General features: G+C 34.1%; 1 protein-coding gene across 6 annotated transcripts in view; it reads right to left on the reverse strand.

Moving 5' to 3' along the window:
• Window positions 1–1,150: 1,150 nt before the first annotated feature.
• The window catches only part of PCDH17 (protocadherin 17), a 93,866-nt gene continuing 73,154 nt past the window's right edge, over window positions 1,151–21,862 (reverse strand). For 5 of the 6 annotated variants that reach the window (XM_074329348.2, XM_019712615.3, XM_019712614.3 and 2 more), the window contains 2 exons: window positions 19,858–19,941; window positions 1,151–5,914 (listed from right to left, as the gene is read on the reverse strand). In XM_074329348.2, coding sequence (XP_074185449.1) covers window positions 5,232–5,914; window positions 19,858–19,941 — 767 coding nt within the window. In that variant the 3' untranslated portion in view covers window positions 1,151–5,231. The remainder of the gene's footprint in view (window positions 5,915–19,857; window positions 19,942–21,862) is intronic. The other variant, XM_019712617.3, reaches the window with a different exon arrangement.

Here is a 21,862-nt window from a genome sequence, read left to right on the forward strand (position 1 = left end):
AGTGAATGGCTGCTAGGTATGTGGTTTTCGCTCTTCTTAAAAGCGAAATGATTTTCATTATGAAAAAGTCACAGTGTCAAAGAAACAGCAGGTCAATTCCTATTTTTGTATGTATCACCTAAGCACAAACAATAAGTTCTCTGAGGGTAAAATGTAATTGATTTAGTTCTTTGTACCTGAGGATCCTTGCACAGTACCTGACACCTAAGTGATGCTCAATGAAAAAAGAAACAGAGAAGTCACACAAAAAAAAAAAAAAAAAAAAATGAAATGAGCAAAAGAAATGAATAGATAAGCCGTTTCGTCGACCCCAAATGACTCGAAAACTTACGTCTTCTTAAGTACGAGAAAGCAATGCACTTTTCTTGATATATGTTATGCTTTCAGAAGAACAGTAAAATTAAAAGAAAAAATCTAAGGAGGCAGAATGTTATGTTGGTTTGTGATTTTGGAGATGCCATTCTCTGAGAGTGAGACAGCAAAACTACGGGGTATGTGGAGTAACTGCAGAAAATGCAACACACTGAATCCAATTTATAAATAGTAATGTGAGTTAGAACTTACCTGTTTGTTTCACTCACCGGACTGTGACCCAGGCATCGTTCCTTGTTTACTGTTTACTCCTGGGGCATGAAAGCCCAGAGCAAACACACCATAGAAATTCAGTAGATGTTTTTTGAATGAGTAGAACGAGAGGCTTATTATTTTAAGATGCCATGATAAACATGTATTTATTTTAAAATGCCATTTATAAACATGTGCTGTCATAACTCATGTAAGATGACGAGAGGGCTTATAAAAATGATTTTTCTGAAGTCCTTTAGGATCTTGTACCAAAGTATCTTCAAACCAATAGTAAATATTAAAAGCCACTAGTAGCAATAGTCTATGACTCCCTGGTAATTATTCGACTAGCCCACGTATCTAGGCCATCTGAAAAATTGTTAACCCATGCATGTGAGAACCTAGTGGCATTATTGTTACATAAAACTTTTAAAAATCTTCTACTGGCAAACAAATAACTAGAAAAAAAAAAAAAAATTGTGACGCCAGAGTTACTTTCCAAAATAACTATGATCAGGGTCCCTGTGGTATGCAGTGTGTAACACATCACTGGTGTGCTAATGAATTCAAGGGAATGCAATGCCACTATTAGTAATAGCTTTTTATTCGGAGTCCTCATTTTCCAAATAGGTCACATTAAACACAGCCATTAAACAATAGCATTGAGATAAATCCATACAATGTATGCTGCTTTTGTTGTAGTCTTTGTCCACCAATTACTTGGTGCAGCTAAGAACCTTATGGAGTGATGGGGCTGATAAATGGGAATAGCCAACCTGCAAAACACTGGGGCCAGGAAAGTCATACTTTAATCAGGTCTCGTTCAATTATGTTTTGAATCAACACATCTTGATAGCCAAAACTCTCATTTGAATCAATGCGCTGATAAATGCCGTCTGTTGTTAAAAGAGTTTAATTAGACAATAATGAATGGGCACATATTATGCCAGACCGCAGTCTACCTGTTGACCTCAGCAACTTCTCCATTAGGCAACAAACAGCTTTTAACATGGTTCTAATAAAGCATACTGCTCTATTACTACATGACTTTTTTTTTTTTAATGGTGTCATTTTTTATGTTGAGCAGGGCCCAGGTTCTTTAAAGGGAAGTCATGTTTTACAAGATCTCAGCTAATGTAGGAAAACAAAACAAGTCAATTTCTCAAACAGGAATTTAATTAATTTATGTAGTAGTGAGCCAATCTTTGTATATTGCCTGCAAAAAGGATAAGTATGTCAGGTTAAGAATTATGAAAGCATTCTTTGAAATTGCATGATATGTCTCTTTAATGTTTACTTTGGTACAGATGTAACTAACACTGATTCTCACTACTTTTAATTTTGATGAAAAGATCTTTCACCATTCATATTTAAGGAAAAGATTGTTTTGTTACTGATCTGTTTTAGTTCATCAGTAAACAATTTTTAGAATGTTGACTTTCTTACGAAAATTCCTATAAATTTCTTTTCTGTGCTTGACTTCAGTTATTTAAAGAACTAAAAGACAAAATGTTATCTAATTATTCATTTTGGATATGGGATTTTTTTTTTTTTTGAGGGGTTAGTAAGTGGAGGATGTGAATTAAGACAATTTTTTCAGATTCTGAGTGATGCTGAAACCCCTAGAACTATCACTGTTTGAACATGCATCACCCCTTAGAGCAACTTGCTTTGTAAAGGGGTGATTTTGGCATCTCATAGGCTTCCTTGGAAGCCAAGCACCAGAGGTCTGTGATAAAGGCAATTGCCAGCCAAACGAATAAAAACAAGATTCCCTCAACTCAACTGTAAAAGCTTAAGAGTCCTGACTGCGGAATTACCACCAACTTGTAAATAAATAATCACTACTAAATACAGATAATGTGTTAAACAGCTAACACTAGTAAATCACTGGTGACAGATGGCCTAAAGGTAAATACCTCACACATTTGCACAACCAATCCTTAAAATCTTATAGTGTTTTAATGTCTTCAGATACATATAATAAATTGAACAACCAGCTACTCCACGTTAAGAATGTTTTTAAAATAAACCCTACTCTCTTTGTTGGTTTCATTTACATACTGCCTTAGATTTTCCTAAGTGGCTATCTGTCTAGTAAGAGAGAGGCAACACTGGGTAAGACGAAATGGAAATTGGTTTCCCATCAAATTTCTGCCATCGAGCTAAATCAACCTGTAGTCTCCTGGCAGAAAATAACACCATATAACAGAGACAACACATTTCAGATACATAAATTGTCCAAAATATAGAGAGTCAATTAGGTTTCACATGTACAAGATCCTTTCTTTTCTAATTTAAACATTTACGAGTAAGAAAAACCAAGATTAGAGCTTTGGAAAGGCTGTTACTAGGAACCAAATACAGTTCTCGAGAGAATAAGGCTGATGGGAGTTGTCCACTCTTCCTTTCAAAGCAGTTTTGCAAACGAGGTACAGTCTAAAATCTTGACAGCATTTGACAAAAATATTTTCAGTTGAATTTGTTGAAGTTTGAAATGACAAAACTGAATCCAGTTCCATGTTTGTTTTTGTTCTTGTTTTTGTTTTTAAGAGAAGGATTTTATGACATTTATGCTGTTTCTACACTGGCTTGGTGGCCAGAAAAGAAGGCACAGAATTCCCCACCAGTTTGCAAATAATGCATTTTTTTTTTTTTTTTTTTTTTTCTCCAGTGCACAAACAGCCTTTATTTAACACAGCACCACATTTTCTAAGGTATGGGGGCTGGAAGCTGTTTGTCATGAAGCTGTAAAATGCCAAAAAATTTAAACACTGAAGGAAAATGTCAATCAAGGCATTTCCCCATCTGCTGCTACTTACTTCTGCAAGTGCTAATTTTATTTTTTTCCCAATTCCTGAAATTTGAGGTTTCCTAGCCTCATATGGAAGTACGTTTGAAACTTGCTAAATGTCACAAGAAAAGATGCCACCCAATGAAGGAATAGAAGGTGTATTGTTCTCAAAGGACAGCAATACAAAGAGGCAGAAGAGCATTGAGAAAAAGGAAGAACATTTTGTTAAGACCCAGACCTCTTGAAAAACACTACACAATGCAAATAATCAGTGCTGGTACCACACATGCATTAAAGCATTTTTCATGGTTTTGAAATAAATGGGAACACACATCTTGAACCACTTAAGATACTTTTAAAAACCAATCAACAAACAGTATGGTATCTACATAGGCCGAATCTGTGTGTTATTGAGGAAAGATGAAGAAGTTTCAGGTATTGGTCCAAGTGTAATGCTTGTGATTTAGCATGACTTTAATAAAAGCTTCTACAAGGACTTGCACATAATCATGACTGACAGATGTATTCTTTGACCTTTCAGATAGCTCCATCAGCTCACTCAAACACATTTTGAACAGATTATGTACTGTAGTACTTGGGAGACTATACATTAAACAAGAGACTTTGCTCTGAGGCACTGCTTCCCACACTCCATGGGGAAAAGGAAGCAGGAAAAAACAAAACTCATAGAGTTCGACAGCTACCGAGGCAACACTTGCCATTTACAATATAAGCCCAAATATTTTTGCAACACAACTATATATTAATTTAATAAAATACACAATATAGCTCTTATACACTCAACAATTTGGCTCATATGCACTGAATCTGCAATAAATCAATAAAAATATGTCATTTGATGTAAACACATTGAATCTTCATACATTTGCACATTTAAATGGTCATGTGATCTGTGTATGTCTAAGACATTTTCACTTTCCTGAGCTATTTTAGTGTCCACAAATGAGTAAAACATACTCACCATGTTAATTTTCTCTGAATATTCTCATTCAATGGCAACTATTTTTCAGAAGTTTTACAGGTCAACTTAAAAATATATCCATCATTATTTAGATATTTGTGGACACTAAAATGCTAAAGAGGCATTTTAAACCTTTAAATCTTCTTCTCCTTTAATGAAGTGAATTAGTCTATGTGTGTGCAGAACAAAATGGACTATATTTTTTTACACTTAACTTTTATACGACATAAGGTGTCTTACAAATGATCAAGTTTCTTTTTTTCTTTTTTTTCTTTTTTTCCGACTAATGATATGGAATGCTGTTTGTGTTTCTATGTGTGGCAGGTAACTTTATACAGAAATGTTTACCACAAATATGTGTTAATGTTTGGTGTAGCTTGGACGACTGCAAGGTCTTCTCGGGACTTTCAGTAGAAGCCTATGATGACGGCTAGAAATCCACCACAGATCACAAATTATGACCCTGCTTTGTATGGGGTTTATAGGTAAACAGTTAAGTCAGCATAAATCACGGAGGACAGTCTTAGAGTGATCAGAAATACTTCAACTCTCACACCGCGTACCTTCCTAACAGATTGTCAAAAGGTAACTCGCCTCCTCATCCTCCTTTATCTTCTCTCCTTTTTCTTCTCTCTCTTTTTTTTCTTTTCTCTTTGAGTGTCATTATTTCTGTCCTAATATAAGTTTGTTCAAAACAAAATCATTGTTATCTCTGAAAAAGAAACAGCAGTGAAAAGAACATACTTGTGGGCACTTCAGATGTTCACTAAAAGCCTTAAAGTAGCATTGGTCTCTCTTCATCCCCTTCTACTGGGTTGTCACCAGGAGGGATCATACTTACATCAAGAGAAGAGACAAGAAAATGCCAATGCTTTCCTCCCCTCCCCCCTTTCACTTTCTCACAGCCACAGGGTCATTTCCCCGGCAGTCCTGCAAAAGCTTATCAATTTCTCTCACGACCTCATCTGCATCCACGGACTCTCGCCCCAGATCCCTGTTGGGGTGATCCAGCTGCTCAAGGACGGCACCCATCTCACTGGACTCCCGGCTGGCTCTACAATGCACGTCTGCGAAGACCCTTGCCATCTGATCGGAAGCGGGGAAGGGAGGGTCTCTTGGCTGCTTACTGGGCGACAGATACTGACTGTCAGTGGGCAAGTACTGGCTGCTTGCCTCTGCCAGGGCTCCTGGTTTTGCCTCGCAACCATCCAGAGTGCCTTTTGTTGAGGTGCAAGGCTCGATGCAGGCCTTGGTCGGGCTGCTTGATGCTGAGGGGACCTCTTGGAGGAGAGGGCTCAGGGCACGTTTGGCTTTTAAATAAGGTTTAACATTGGCAATGAGAATAGTGTGCTCTCGCTTGTCTTTTCCAAATGTACAAAAAGTCTTTTTCCCAGTGGGATTCACAGTTTCGTATGTCTCAGTCTCAACATTAGCTTCAACCGTGGGTACGAAGAGATTTGTGCGGTAATCTGCATTTTCAGCTTGATTGGCTGCAGGGAACTGTGGCATCCAACACCTGTCAGAATGACCAAGCACTCGGCATTCATCTGTGCAATTAACACACTCTTCTGGTTCTGCAAAACAAGAAAAAAAAAAAGCAAATCCAATCACAAGGGTGGCCTCTGCATTTCTATCCAGGCTGTGGACCAGCTCTCAGTGGGCTTGCTGGACCTCTGGTCTCTTAATTAAAAAGGAAAAGAAAACAATAATTAAAATGTTTCAGGATGGTTGCATAAACCTGCTGGTTGAGACAATGGTTTTTATTTAAGTCTATTCTCTAGATATTAATGAATTCCCATGGCCTCGGAAGAAGTAAAACGAGGCCGCTGGAGAATTATTCTCAGTAGAATACTACATCACTGTAAACTAATTTCCTGGCGATATCAGTCAGACTTTGTTCTGTATAATCCATCCTGGAAACAGTGAACTTCAAAAAGGATTAACAAGATTAATTTTTCAAATCAAATAACAGGGCAAAAACTGGATTGCAAAGTTTTATAACAACTCTTAAGCTGTTTTTTTTTTTTAATGTTTTATCCTAATTTTGCTTGTAATTGTTATTTTGATGACAGTCATAAAATAAAAGGTTTCCTTTAAAAATCTACTTTTCCTACAGAGAGTAGTAAATGGAATTTTCTATCAGAATGTGTTATGGAAAAGCTTATCAAAAAGTGCACATTCCTATTTTGTTAGATATGAGTATGGATTATGTAATCAGTTTTCTTTACTTCGGCTTTTTGGTTTTGGTGTAAGTAGTTGAAAATGGATTTAGTCAATAGATATAGTTCAGAATGAATGACAGATCATGATTTACTATTTTAAACAATAAGCCTTTCAGTGAGAATTTTTGCTTCTTTCTTTTGCCAATAGGCATGTAAAGAATCTAAGTGAAGTATTCTTTCGTGATTCCTATTTCAAAGATGCTGAACAAGAAAATGTGAAAGAAAATTCCTTCATTATGACAATAGCTGCATATATCCATGACCCCAATATTTTAAACTATGACTTTGAACTAAATTTTCCCAGTTGTGTCTCTCATCTACAAATGGGTGCTCACCTTAATGCTTGATGATACTTTTAAAATCAGGTACTTTTTTTTTTTTTTCTTTCAGGAGAGGATATTTACAATTTACCTGTATGTGATGGGAACAGAATTTCCTACACATTTAGAAACCCTTGGGATTGTCATTTAATTGATGTGAGAGGATCTCTACAAATTTATAGTGTCCTGTATAAGGGAAAAAAAAAAGTTTACATGAAAGGTATTTAAAATAAAAAACAGCAAATTTAACAGCATTGTGGTTACTTTTTAAAATCATAAATAAAATCTGAAACACATAAATAATTCCCTCTTGAAAAAGAAATAAACCACAACTTGATATATCTCAGAAGGTTTTAGGATAAAATAATTTCCTATGAGACTAATATTTTTCAAAAAGAAATCAAAATGGTGTCTTGACAGAACAAACACTGTGGTATTTCACAGCATATCTCATTCTCATCTGTAAAATGTTTAAAAACTATTCAGGTAGCTTGCCTATACTTTAATTGTTTTCATGTTTTAAAAAACATATTCACCTGTGAGTGAATGAAATATGTTAAGTTTATTATGTAATGCAGGCCAGAAGGGTTACATGTAGTCTCAAGCTGAACTCTGCACCAGAGGCTCAAATACTCCCTAGGACTTGAAAGGTTGTTAGTCAGATGGACACAAACAGAAGCAGAAGAATCGAGGCATATAAAATTTTCTAGGAAATCTTCATATCATGTAAAATAGAATTAAAAAAAAATATATTCAGAAAAGTTTAATATCAGATATCTATTTTCCTTACCTATTCTGAATGGCAGTCATAAAAATTACCTGTATATCTTTGTTAGTGAGTGTTAGAAAAAAGGATATGTATCATTTCATTCAACCCATTTTATTCTTCAAAAATGCAATAGAAAACTTACTATCTATTTCATTTGTTAATACTTTTGTATCTTTTAGAACCATGATTTTTAAAAAAATTCATTTACAACCCATACATTCTCTTTGAAACGTACTAACATAGTTTTGTATCCCAATATTGACTGGCCTTCAATTTCAGCCATTTGGAGAGCCTAGCATTGAATAAATTCAATATGAATTTAAAAAGAGAATGAAAGAGATGGAATAATGCAGATATATGAAAGTGTAAATCAACCTTGAATTTGAAACCATCAACATAAAATGATTGTTTGCACTTCATTGCTGAAAATCTGCAGCTTTTTACTCGACTCCTTTATGACACATCCTAGGGAGAAAATTTTGAGTATTGATTGTGATACATTATAAGCTGTTCACCTTGCGATTAGACTGTAATTTTGATGGCAGCGGTTCACAGAGAGGGAGGAAAATCGAATGGACACTTTTGTACAAGCAGCAGAAACTGGGAACACAAAGTGAACAATAACAGCCAGGGTCAAATAAGGATTTATGGGAGAGTGAAATTATTTCTGAAGTAACATAAATAAATAGATGAATAGGCAGGTACATAAAAGAGACACAGGTAGTATATATACAATGAATGACTAGCTAGACAAAAAAGAAAAAAAATGGAAGAAAAAAAGAGGGAAGAAGGAAAGCTAAGCAAAGGGAGAAAAGGAGGGAAGAGGAAGGTGAAGGGGTTTAAAGAAAGAAGAGTTGTCGTAGAAGCTTCCTACCATGTGTACCTTTTATTATATAACTAAAAATCCTTTCAATAAACTAAGTGTGTATAATGAAGAATAATAGTGTGGAGTGTTTTCTCAAGACCTAGTGCTATAAGGTAGATAATCAGACTTCTGTACCTTAGGAAAATAGATCCCAGAATAGGTATGTTGAATTATAAACTATAGAAATTAAAAAAAAAAGAAGCAAATTATATAGACAGCCACTATTTGTATTTATTAGGTATTTGTATCAGAAAACAAATTCAGAGACCCTGCACAGAAGAAATCAAAGCAAAAATAATTGATCCAATATTCACTTTTTTTTTCCTGGATGAATCTGGCATTATAAATAAATTATTTACCTTCATTTTCGTCCTTTCCTCAATATAGCATGATTACCCTTTCACAGAATGAGCCCTTTGCAAGGAAGATGACATAATTTAAATGATATGCAGATGAGAAAAATTGAGAGATAAGCATGTTTATACTGCAAATAGAAAACAATTCTGAAGTCCAACAGCTGGAAATCTGGGCAGTTATGCCTATAGGGAAAGTTTACAGTGTCTAATTTTTAAAATGTATGATTCCCTGAAGGATCATGTGACAATCAGATAAATTTAAATACTCGTTTAGTATTAAGAATCATTTTCTATACTCCTACAGCCACATCTGACTATTACACAAGCTCCCAAAGGGGAGGATCTAAATACAGTCATCCTAATTAGTTCAATTTTGCATCTTAATTTGAATGACTTTTTTTGGCAAATGATATAACGTCACTCATATGACTATAGTACTTTTAGTTCAGCTGTACCAAAACATACACACACACACACACACACACACACATACTTACACGCACCTATAGATCTTTATTTGTGTGTGTGTAGGATAAAGTTGAGTTTTCTACAGGATGCAATCCATACAAAATTTATAAATTCCAATGCATAGCCAATACATTCCTGAAAAGTAACTATTAGTAATTGCCATAAGTGAAGTACAAGTGAGTAAAAAATCCACAGGAAAGTTCTATATTCATAATATGAGGAATAACACACACACACACACACACATTTTATATATATATATATATATATATATATATATATATATATATATACACACACACACACACACACACACACACACACACACAGAGGGTGCTAAAAAACATATACACATTTTAAAAAAGGAAAAAGCTGTATTAAAATTGTAATAATATATGCCAATAAAAGATGAATACAAGTCACGTTTGACTTCTGCAATTACAATAGGTGTTCAAAGTGGTTAACATCAGCATAATTTTAATATAAATTTTTCTTTTCTTAAAATGTATATATGTTTTTTGGCTATGTGTGTGTGTGTGTGTGTGTGTGTGTGTGTGTGTGTACTTATATATAAAACATTATATTATATATAATGGGTATATATATATATATATATATATATATATATATATATATATATATAGCTTTTTATTTAATATCTATGATTGGCCCAACAACTTGACTACCTCTGAGTTTAAAATTTTATATAATTCAAGTTGATTCAGACATAAAGATGTCTGAAATCTGTATATTCATATTGGCTGACATATGTGAAAGCTCTCTATTTTTTTAATGTAGACTAAACAGTTTAATAACTTAATCTTAGAGATAGTACACAAGCAATCATTTTGTGCCAAGATATACCTTCAAAATAACTGTCATTATGGGAGTTATGTCTATGTAAGGAAAAAAAAAAAATTAGGACTAATCATAAAATTATTTGCCCTTCAATTATTGGATTTTAGCAATCTTCTATAAAGGTTACCATACTTAATGTTTACAATGTGATTTTAACATTGTAATGTCACTATATCAATAGGAATGCATAGCCATTTCAACGATGGGTAATATGTACCAAAATTACTACCTATAATATTAAAATTTGAAGCCCAAACATGATTTAACATGATTTAAGCCAGAAAGGATTAACAGAGATTTAGGGGGGCTCTGCTGAACATAGTTATTCTGGGAAAAGTGAGGAGAAAAATCTTTGGGTGTTACAACTCTGTGGTGTTCCCTTCAAAGGAAACATGAACAAACCAGTCCATAAAATTTCTTACCTCAGAATAAATCTACCTCTTTATTAAAATCTGTCTCACTCTCAGGCAAAACTTTAACACAAATCAGAAGTTAAGTTTATTTTCCCTGTATTGAAAGCATTAAACCACACCACCCAAAGAGAGATACTTGGCAACTAATTTGTTACCACTTAAGGAAATATTAGATAACATAAAAGGATTTCCTCCCCTTAGTTTCAAACTTGTCTGTTGCCTCGGGAGCCCACATATTTGTACATCTGAAACATGAATATAGTTTCTAACATTAGAATTTAAGATATGCCTCTGATTTAATTTTTATAATGAGGAAATAATTGTCTGTGTCTTGGAAATTTGAAAACCAAAATCCATAAGTCTGGGCATTAATGGGTAAGCTTTAAAGTGCTGTGGCCATGGGGGGAGGGCAGTTGAGAGTTTTCTCTACTTAATGACTGTTAACAAAATGGTTTTACTTCAACTTTGTAAATAGCTTTAAATAGGAATAGTGCTCTTCTATTACTGTGGTGGTTGCTACTGTTTCTAACAGCGTCTTAAAATTAGAGTTGTTTCCAAGTAGACAACTCTATAAATGGAAGTCCATTTTTTTTATTTGTTCTCATTTTTCTTTTTTATTTCTAATTTACCTTCTTTCACTAACGTAAGCTTGCATAACACCTAATTAGCTGTCTAGAGAAGCAGAGAGCAGGCAATCATCTCTATTTAAGGCTGCCACAAGTGTTCTGGAGACTAACTCTACAGAATGTAAACTAGGCACCCATCACAGATTATCTACTAGCAAACAACAACGAGCCAAAACCTCAGACTGGCAGTTCATGCGTACTACTTTTCTACTGAAAGGTTCTAAGGGTGTAATAGCAGTTTGTTTTTACTGTCTTTTTCTTCATCAGCACACACACATATACAATCACACATGTGCACACACTTCTCTATAAACCCAACAAATTATGAGTTATCCAAATTTATTTCTAACATATCAGAGAAAAAATTCAATACTAAAATTGAAGTCTCATCGCAGTACAACAAACCTCTAATAAATTTTTTTTTCAGTAAGTTGACATAATTTGCAACATTCTGTGAACTGACAATTTTCTAACATAAATAATTCTTTCTTTTTTTGTTTTGTTTTGGTGGTATTGATTATTTTCCACTTACTACCCTTTACCATCCTATAAACCCCTTACACTTGTTATGATAGGGTGAGTCATTCCATATAAATGGCATCTCAACAATCTATATTCATTCAAATAATTTCCATTTATGATTTCTATGTCATATTTACTGGCATGTTAGTTAAAAACAAACTTGATTTCACTCAACCTATGAGAGGGATAAAAATTTTACTTTCAATATTATTTCTAGAGACAGTCTTGGAAAGTTGTCTCAAAATTTTTTTTCCTTATGTCAGAATAAAAAAGAAAGGAATATTCTCAAATTACAATTTTATCCCATGCTTTTTTTTCCCTGACAGTGTTCACCTGACTCCCAGCTTTAATTTTAGCACACTTTTTAATAAGCGTGGTGTATCCGTTATGCAGGGAAGAAAAGGGAAGGGTAAGGAAGAATGTCACATCTGAGACCAGTCACTTTATTTCAGGTAAGTGGTGTTTCATCCATTGTCTTGTATTTCCTGCATTTCTTACTATGTTGGTTTACTAACCAAGTAACTTATACACAAATACACAGATGTAGGTTTTTGCTTCTTTTATTTTTTTTAATGTGCAGGGGGGAGGGGAGTTGTGTATCTTGTTACAACATGCTCATTTCCTCATTTTATTAGGATGTCTGTTCATGTGTTGGCAGTGATATAATGATGAAACACTAGGTACAGGACTCCAGAAACTTAAATTCTTTCCTAATAACTGGCCATCAAGAATCAGAACTTAGAAACACAGTTCACATAAGAAAAGTACTAGGAGAGAAACATCTGTATTTCCAGGTGGGTGCACTGCCAGTCTGGCTTCCAGACTTTACCTCAGTTGTGAAATGCTAGTCTATCTGCTTTTGATAGGTGGAGAATGCATTCTGAAGAGGAGGTTATTATAATTTTATCAAATAGTCAAACTGTGCAGCTTTAAAGTACTAATCCTCTAGCAAGCACCTGCATCGAACAATGCTTCTGAATGGATTGCCACGGCTGCATTCAAACACCAGAAACCATTTCCCTATGTCTTATTCAACTGAATCCAATTGCAGCTGGGTGTTTGGGTGCTTGGAGCTTTTGCACTCACTGTTTAGCACAGCGGCACACCTTCAGGGGTCATTTTCAGTGTTTGGGACCCACTGGACAGAACAACATGTCCCGAGTGAATTTTTTGGCAAATATATTGATAACATATAGATAATGCTGTGAGGTAAAGAAAACTTCAATTAAACAGAAAGTTATGCTAAGGAATGAAAGCAAAAGGTATAAGGAAATTTTACATGACAGCACCAGGAGTACAAAAAAAAAAAAAAAAAAAAAAAAAGACAGAATCTAAACCACGCTTTGGGAATCTATGGCACAACTATAATTGTGTCCCATGGCACACTGCTCTGAGATTAACATTCAAAATTTAGCCGCTTGCTTCCCCCAACCCCACCCTGTAGCGTCGCCATCACCTGGGGCAGCCACAGATGCTGTGATGTGGAGGACCAGATAAATGGGGACATCTTTTTCTTAACAGGTACCCTGAAGCTCGATACTGTTCTAATGGAACAAGTTTTTGTTTTGTTTTTGAGAAAAGAACTCTGACAGAGTCTCTCAAGGGAAACCAGTACAGTCCAAATACACTACCAGAGTAAAGATGGCTCAAGTTCAGTGGGAGCAGTAGATGTGAGTAGTTCAGCAGTTAGTTCAAAGACATTGTGCTCAATAATTCATAAGGGAAGAATGAATTAAACACTAACTCTGTGCCTAGGATAGGAAATCTCAAAGAAAAGCATTTTGAACAGAATGTGGCAGAATTGGTATCGCATCACGTAAGGTTTACAATGTATGAACCTAAGCCTATCCATCCGTCTCTAAAATTCTCCAGTCTCTAAGACTCAGCATCTCTTCACCAAGGAGTTTACACTTGGATTGGAAACTAGAAACTAGGTTTGAAACCAGCATAGGGCAACTAATACATGAGCAATTACATTCTGAATTATGCTGCATGAACATCAAGCAACAGATACACTGAGGATAGTGTAGCCTGTAATAGGCTTTGTATAAGAGGAGGTGCATGGTCTGACAGTGGAGAGCAGGAAGAGCGTGATCCAGGTGAAGGGATGGCAGAGTGAAACAGTCACCACACAGGAGTGTGCATTTCACAAGGTAATAGGATGCCAGCTTTACAAGTCAAAGGACCTATGTCACAATGCCCAGAAGCAAAATAATAATGTAGAGGAAATTGGCTAGGATTTAAAAGAGAATGGAAAAGCTCTAAATGAAAGACCAAATTCAATGTAGCAGGTGATGGAGCACTGTTGTAAGTATTTGAGCAGTTAATTGTATGTCTCAGAAGATTCTTGAAGTATGAGTACATAAGAGCTATCCTTTGCTATGAGATATACAGTATTTAAAGTAACATCAGATCTGTCCGTTAAATACTATGTTTGTATAAAAATCCATAGTTCTCTATTTATTGTTGAAGGTACCAATTTCAATAAAATAAATCTTGGTTGTCATGTATACCGGGGGTGCCAAAACATGTATACACATGACTTGTGTATCTTTTGCTTTTGGTATATATTGAGTATTACAATTTTAATACAGCTTTTTCCTTTCCTAAAATGTGTATATATATATTTTTTGGCACCCTCTGTGTGTGTGTGTGTGTGTGTGTGTGTGTGTGTGTGCGCGTGTGTGTGTGTGTGTGTATAAATATGGAGAATGAAACATGGAGATCAGAATATTTTTTCCTTAGGGAATTTTTTAAACCAGTCACACTATTATTAAAATTAAAGTCTATATTTAAATAATCACCTCTTTATAATTTTAAATTACGAAAACAGTATCTTGAAAAACTACACCTCAGCATCTATAGGTTTCTTTCTTCTCTTCTTAGATTCTCCTTTCGTCCTTTTTTTGATTCTACTGCACTGTTGTGAAATGTGTCAGTTTCTCTCTTTTGTTATAAGTTAGCTGCCTCTATATCTCACACTTTATCTGGCAGCTGTCATCAACAGATGAATTAATTAATAAATCCCTGTAATTTTAGAGTCTTGAAAGGGTTAATGCAGCTTCCAAAAGAACTTGATTTATATGCAGTGAGAAACCTATGCTCTGGCATGCAATAGTTAGTAAAAGATGTTTGGTTTACAAGGACAAATTTAAAATTCTAGCAACTTCATTCCGTGAATTTCAGACCCAAGACTATTTAAATCTTTAAAAAGATACTCTTCATCGTTAGAGAAGATGTTTTCCTTATGCTTTTATTGTCTGTGTAAGCTAACCCCATTTCTGTTAATGACACTATTTTTGATGACATGGATGAATACATCTAAAATTCAAGTCATCCTCCTAGCAAAGTAATGACCCTGTAAGGAAGGTCAATGAAAACATGCCTAGTAAGCCAAACTCTTTGTAAAAAAGCAAGCAAGATAGTCTTTTTCATGTTTTTCTCTCATACCTGCTATCTGACTTCTACTGGGATGTATATCTATTTACTGGTTGAAATCCCACTGCTCATCTTATTTCTAGCACTTGTTTGTTTTCGATTGTTAGAGACAGGTAAACAAAATCAGATGTCCTTTTTAGCATTCTCAGTGAACAGAGTTAATTCAGATGCAACTAATCCTCCCCTGCTTATTAGTTAGTAATCTACCTGCCAATAGGATTTGGGTGTCACAAAAGATGGATTTTTAAAGAAAGGCTTTAACATTTTTCTATTTTAATGACATTCTAATCTCCAAAAGCTATTAATTAAATTCATAGAACTCTACTCTAGAGATAGATGTGAAGTTTCAATTAAGTTACCTTAAATTAGATGGACATGCTTCCAAGGAACAGATGGGTGCCTTGCTCGGATCAGTAATTTTTAAAAATATAATGTTTTTAAAGAAAGAAGTAATACAAAATACATTTTTTAAGAGTTAAAGGAATGAGAAATATACATGAAACTACCTGTCCATAAATGATTCCTACAAAAATTATTTATATTACAATTTAAAAAATAAACTGTAGCTAAATGTCCTCAATGCTTATGCATACACACACAAGTGATAAGAAATATGTATTTTTCCAAAGATGCCTCCTGTGAAATGAGGGTTTTTTTCTGAGAGAACTGTTAAAATTGATAGTGACCCAAATATAACTTTAGAATAAAGTCAGTTTGAACCTCAACAATTTGTCAGTGATCTTACTGAAACAACTCCTACCACCAAGCTGCTAATACGACCACTATTGTTGCTATTATTATTATTATAGAGTTTTAAAATATAGGAAGAGTAGAAAAGGAAAGATAACTGACATTTTAAATGAAGGCTGTTTTTGAAATTACTTCTCAAAAACCATTATGTTATTACCTTTAGTGTGCTGTATGTTTATAGGAAGCAGATTTTTCTTATCCTGTATGATTGGGTCATCCCAAGAATGAAAATTTAAGCAAAATCAATACACTCAATATCCATGTTCTAGAGTAAATACACAGAAGTGTTTCTTGTAATGGGTTTTACTGGCAATGACAAACCATTTTTCTAGTAACAGCTTTAATACTTTGTCATCATTAAAACACGGTGAAGCGATGAAGAAATTGGGAACAGAGATCGGGAAACTCATCTTTAGGAAGACAGGAGATTAGCCCTTCAGATCACCATGGTATGTAATCAAACTGAGGGTCAAAAAGCAATTGGAGAAGGCTATCTTGGAATCACAGCAAAGGCAAAAAATATGTTTTTAAGTAATCTGAAAGCCTATCCATACATAATGCAGTGTAAACATCAAAAAGTGTCTACGGTGGTGTTTTAAATACTTTCTTATCTTAGAGCGTACTTTCTGTGATTTAATTGATAACCAACCATTCCCAGAGCAAAGAACAATGAAAGTGAAGTGCATTGCCTGTGAGTAATAATAACAGGGAAATAAATATAAATAGAGGAGAATTTATTTCACTTTCAGACTTGTAATCTCAATCTAACCTAAAAGGAAATTCATATTGACCTCATGGAGAGAATTCACTGAGACCATCTTTCTTAATTCCGGTACAGCATATTTGAGTATTTTTCCATTTAAAAATCGGCACGCTCAATCTTGGAAAGAAGTGCATCCTTCTCAGCATCCTTCATGATGCCAAATTCATTTTGGAATAGTTTGAACAATTTCCATGGTCATTACTGAAAACGGTTATAATCTGAACTACTCAGTTTGGTGTTCACAGCCCTCCACCATCCAGTACAAAGAAATTATTTAGGTAAATCTATCATGAAAGAAAAAAATAGACTTAAATTCTAACCAGTCAAATGTACCCTTTCTTTCACAGCAAATTGCTTAGTAACCTTTAGGAAACTGGCAGCAATCTTCTAACTGAACTCTAACATTCCTTTAGAATGTTGTAGGACTCGAATCAATGGGAGAATGTAGAACCTGTGACACATAGGTGGGGTCACCAAGTGTCTGTCCAAAGGAGAGGACAGTTTGAATTTGAGAACGTATCACTCTAAACTTAAATTATTAGGTGATTTATTTTAATTTTTTTAAGTTCAGATGAGTGTATTCCTTGACCTGAAATTATCTAGCACTAAAATCCAAGGTCTATATAGAAATAGAATGAAATTTAACTACTTGGTTTGGCACATTTCTAGTAAAGTACTTATTATAATGTGCTTTTGTTGAATTGATAAAAATATACATAGATCACAAAATAAAATTACCTAGCTAATATTATTGCAAACACAGTCATTGAAGTATCATTGCCTAATGGAAAAATTATTAATTTAGAACTATTTGGAAAAAAAAAACTTCCTATCTATTGGCTATGGTTGTTTTATTACTAAAAACATATGTGTCTGCAGCTAATGTTGTATAAAATTACAAATATAAGTGATTTGTTGTAAAATTAAGCATTTATTTACAAAGTACATCATCTAACATATATAACTCATTAATCTACTTATTATGTTTAAGCAAAAGGGCTGTATGAATCATATTTGGGAAGTAATAGTAATTTAAACAAAAATATAGTTATTCTGATTATTTTGTAACATACATATAAATGATTATATGTGTAATAATTCTAGTATAATAATAATCAAAGAAAAAGATTACATTTGGTAAATTTTGGTAACTGAGTTTTAAATTCAAGAGTTTTATTATAGCATATATGTTAATGGAAAATATTCACAAGCTTCACTCTCTTGATACTTTGAAGAAAATGTAAGTTTTGAAATGATAACTTTCAATATGTCAGATAACTATCAACAGAGAAATACAACTAAAAACCAAGCATGCATATCCGTATGTACATACCCTTTGTACACATGATGAAAACACATATTCCTATACCAGATGGAAATGAATGGAAGGAGCCTTGCCTAAAGGCAAAAATCTTCCAGAACCATTTAGTAAATACAAAATCAAGGCCTAATTCGCCTAACAACAGCTTCCGGTTTCCTGATGCTGAGTCACAGTTCCCAGATAGCTTTGTGTTTCAAGTTGGTAGATGGCCATGGTAAAGCACAGGTGTGAACGTGCACGTACCAGGGGACATATATGTGCACGTGCGATGAAAATGGACATCAGATCAAAAGAGAGATTTTCAAAAACATAAAATAATTTTAAGAAATTTACATGCTTAAAGCTAAAATGTTTTATTGGTATAAATGTTATCCTTGAACTTAACTGTTACGAGATTAAAAAATAACTCTTTTTCTGAGCTGATTATAATTTAATGAGTGTGAACTCACAACTATTTAAGGGTAATGAGGAAGATTTTATATGGATCTGTGTGTGGGTATGTGTGTGTGTATCCATGTACACCTGTTAAACTTTCCATCTCACCCTCCAAAATCTACTAACATGCTACTGCAACACCCTCCAAAATCACTAACAAGCATAACTTTCCTAAGTCTAACAATATTTTAAAGACTTTGCTTGTATATTCTCTTCAATTTCCATTCATTTCCATATAGAAAATAATTCAACCTCTTCTTTCCTTCACACCCCTCACCCCGAACACCCCGAGTAAAGCAACACAAATAATTATAACAGTGATTGTCAGATTACTACACATGCATATTTTTCAAGCACAGCAACAGACTGATATAATCATTTTCTCCACTGGCTTGTTCCCCTTATTTAGAGATTGAACTACTCAGAAACCAAACAAATCTCTTTAAAGCATTCAAATGACTCGAAGACTTGGACTATATACTATCCAGACATAGGAAAATATGCAGCAAGCTAAAATTTCACCTGAGATAGATATTCCTTCCTACTTTTCATTTAATCCACCCTGTTATTTCAAATTCCAATGTGTTTTCCCAGAGTATCTGAGTCTCATTCAGAGCATACTTAGAGATTAAAATATATTGGCCAAATGTATTGAGATCAGGGGATTGTAATACTGAGCTTCACTAGCTATTGCAATTTATATGAATTTGGTTCTTTCCTGACTTGAGGAATCTATATTAGGGCTATGTGTAAAGATTTTACAAAGTAATGTGTAAAGAAGCCTTTAATATATATCCACAGAATAACACTTAGCTAATATGGAGTATAATTGCCTGTCGGAAACAGAAAGAAGAATTTGGGGACCCTGTTTCTTATGTTAAACAGAGTTCTTCAGGCTGTCACAGTTGTGCTTTCCACCCACAACTAACATGCAGGGAAAATAATCAGGCCCCTTTCCTGTACCAGCCTACCCTCCATCCCATCAATTTTTTCCCCCTAGCATTCCCTGCACTATTTGCAAAGTGAAATTACTATGAGTAGTAGAGATTTTAAAAAAATATTAAATAATTAAGAATTGGGCCACTTAAACTTACTTAAGAATAAAAAATATGAAAAGCCCCAATATACGTAAAAGAATATTTAGATTCTCTTTTCAACCCCTAACACTACACAGCTTTTCCTGAAATACTAATAGTAGCAGTGTAGATATCATAGAATAAATTACTTATTCACTATATTTTTTTCTTTAAAAAAATAAAGCCTACAAATTCCACATGGACCTTGTATATATATACAGCCATTTATGTGTGTATAGTCTTATGAGTGCCATCAGCTAACAAGTAAAATTCAGATCACAGAGAAGAAAGCTAGCAGATGAAGAAATTGCTCACCTTGAGGAAGCAGATCAACAGACTGAAGTCTACTTGTGATGGTGTGTAGGGTGAGGATAGCAAAGGAAAGCAAAGTCGGGAATGCTTGAAAAATAAAATATTTTTAGTTAACAAATAGAAAAACCAAGTGGGGAAAAAAGGGCCAATTGAATCATGAATCCTCAATTGATTTCAATATTTATTTTCAAATTCTTTAGCTTGATCAATCCCTAGAAAAATAAGCTCACTGGTATTTCCCCAGATATACATAAGATTTAGTCTTACTGGACAAAAACTTACTGGAGTATTTCAGTTTAGATGAGAGAGAAACAGTAAAGTAATTATAAGAATGCCTCGGTCAGTTGGAAAAATACTTTTATGATGATGATGGATTCATTTATCATAACTAAAATAAAGACTTTTCTGCAATAGTAGGTAGATGTAAACCAAAATTAAAGTTGCAAACTGTCTATTGCTTAATATCCCTAGAGAGTAAAGCTTTAATAAATAATTGTACTGCATGTTAATGTTAGTTACACACTGCATATTGTCTGGAACAACAGACCATTTGTAATTTAGTTTTTTACTCAATCACCTAGAAACCTTCAATTTTTAAATATGTACTGAGTTTATTAATGAGAAATATGTACATTTCTGTAACAATTTCTACTCTTTTTTTAACCCAACATAAAACATTTATGTAATGTGAAATTAAAGAAATGCTACATTTTGTGTTTTTTATTTTGCGTTTTATTAACTTCTAGCTTAGATGTATTATAGATGTGTATAATTGATCAATTTCTTAGACTTAAAAAAAGAACATTTGGTTTGCATTAACATTACTGAAATGTGCAGTAAATATATGAAATTGATTGCTGCCTAAAAGTGCTGCCAAAAAAAAAAAAAAAAGATGCCTGTTGGTGAGCAAAAGTAGCTTTATTTTTCAAATAGTCTCACTTTCTTATTATCTTCACATGTCTTCAACATCTGTTGTTAGCTCCTCCCCTGGAATGTAATTATGCAGGATTCCAATGTAAAACAGGTTGCTTAGTTAATAACAGACAGCTCAAGCATTTTTTCTACACTGTCGGCCTACAGATGTTTCTCTCCATTTTTTTTTCTTTTTTCCCCTGTCTTCATGTTTAATTTTTGTGTATTTCTCTCTTATTCTTAAAGTATATTCCCACAACAGATGGAAAAACCTGAAAATAAATCTGCCTCATACACATGTTTAAGTGATGCCTTTTGTGATATTTAACACAGTAAAGAGTACAGAATATACAGAATATTTACTTAGCGGAAGGAAAATAATTAATCTGCAAGTCATCTTGTTACTATATTCAATTCAAAATTCTGAAGAGACAGTCCAGTTCTCGTCAAAGACGAGAGCAGTTTATAGTCTACAACTTTCATTTACTATTTTCTTACTGGACTTGTTTGTCTTTTTTTGCATTTGACACCATTCTCTTAGATTTTCAGTCTTACCAAAAATAGAAAAATTTCCTATCCACTGACCATTTTACCATGCAAAAGGCACTACATTTTCTTGATAATAATCCAAACTCAGTGATCAATACCTAAAATACTTTAGATATGTTCAAAATATCCTATATTTTTTCAATAATATAACCTGAGTCACATAAAGTATAGAACTCCTTTATTCAAAAAAAATATGTAAATCTCCCCAAATTGCAAAAAAAAAAAAACAACAAAAAAAAACAGTACAGGCGATGCATGGGATTAATATTCTCTGCCCCAATAGTCCAGTCCACTGTAATATCAGAATATGATCTTTTTGAAAATAAGATGCAGATGGAATTACTCAAAATGAAGTCATATTGGATTCAACGAGGCCCTGATCCAAAATCTGGTGTCCCTTTAAGAAGGGTAAACTGAGGGAGCTGCACAGGGAGAGTGCAACATGAAAATGAAAGCAGAGAAGGCAGTGTCTAGGATTGAAATTGCTGGCAGCCACAGAAGCTGGTTAGAGACAAGGAAGAATGCACCCTGCTTCCCCTAGATCCAT

The sequence above is a fragment of the Rhinolophus sinicus genome, chromosome 16, assembly GCF_057876585.1.
Source record: "Rhinolophus sinicus isolate RSI-liver-muscle chromosome 16, RSI-T2T, whole genome shotgun sequence".
Classification (NCBI taxonomy): Eukaryota; Metazoa; Chordata; class Mammalia; order Chiroptera; family Rhinolophidae; genus Rhinolophus; species Rhinolophus sinicus.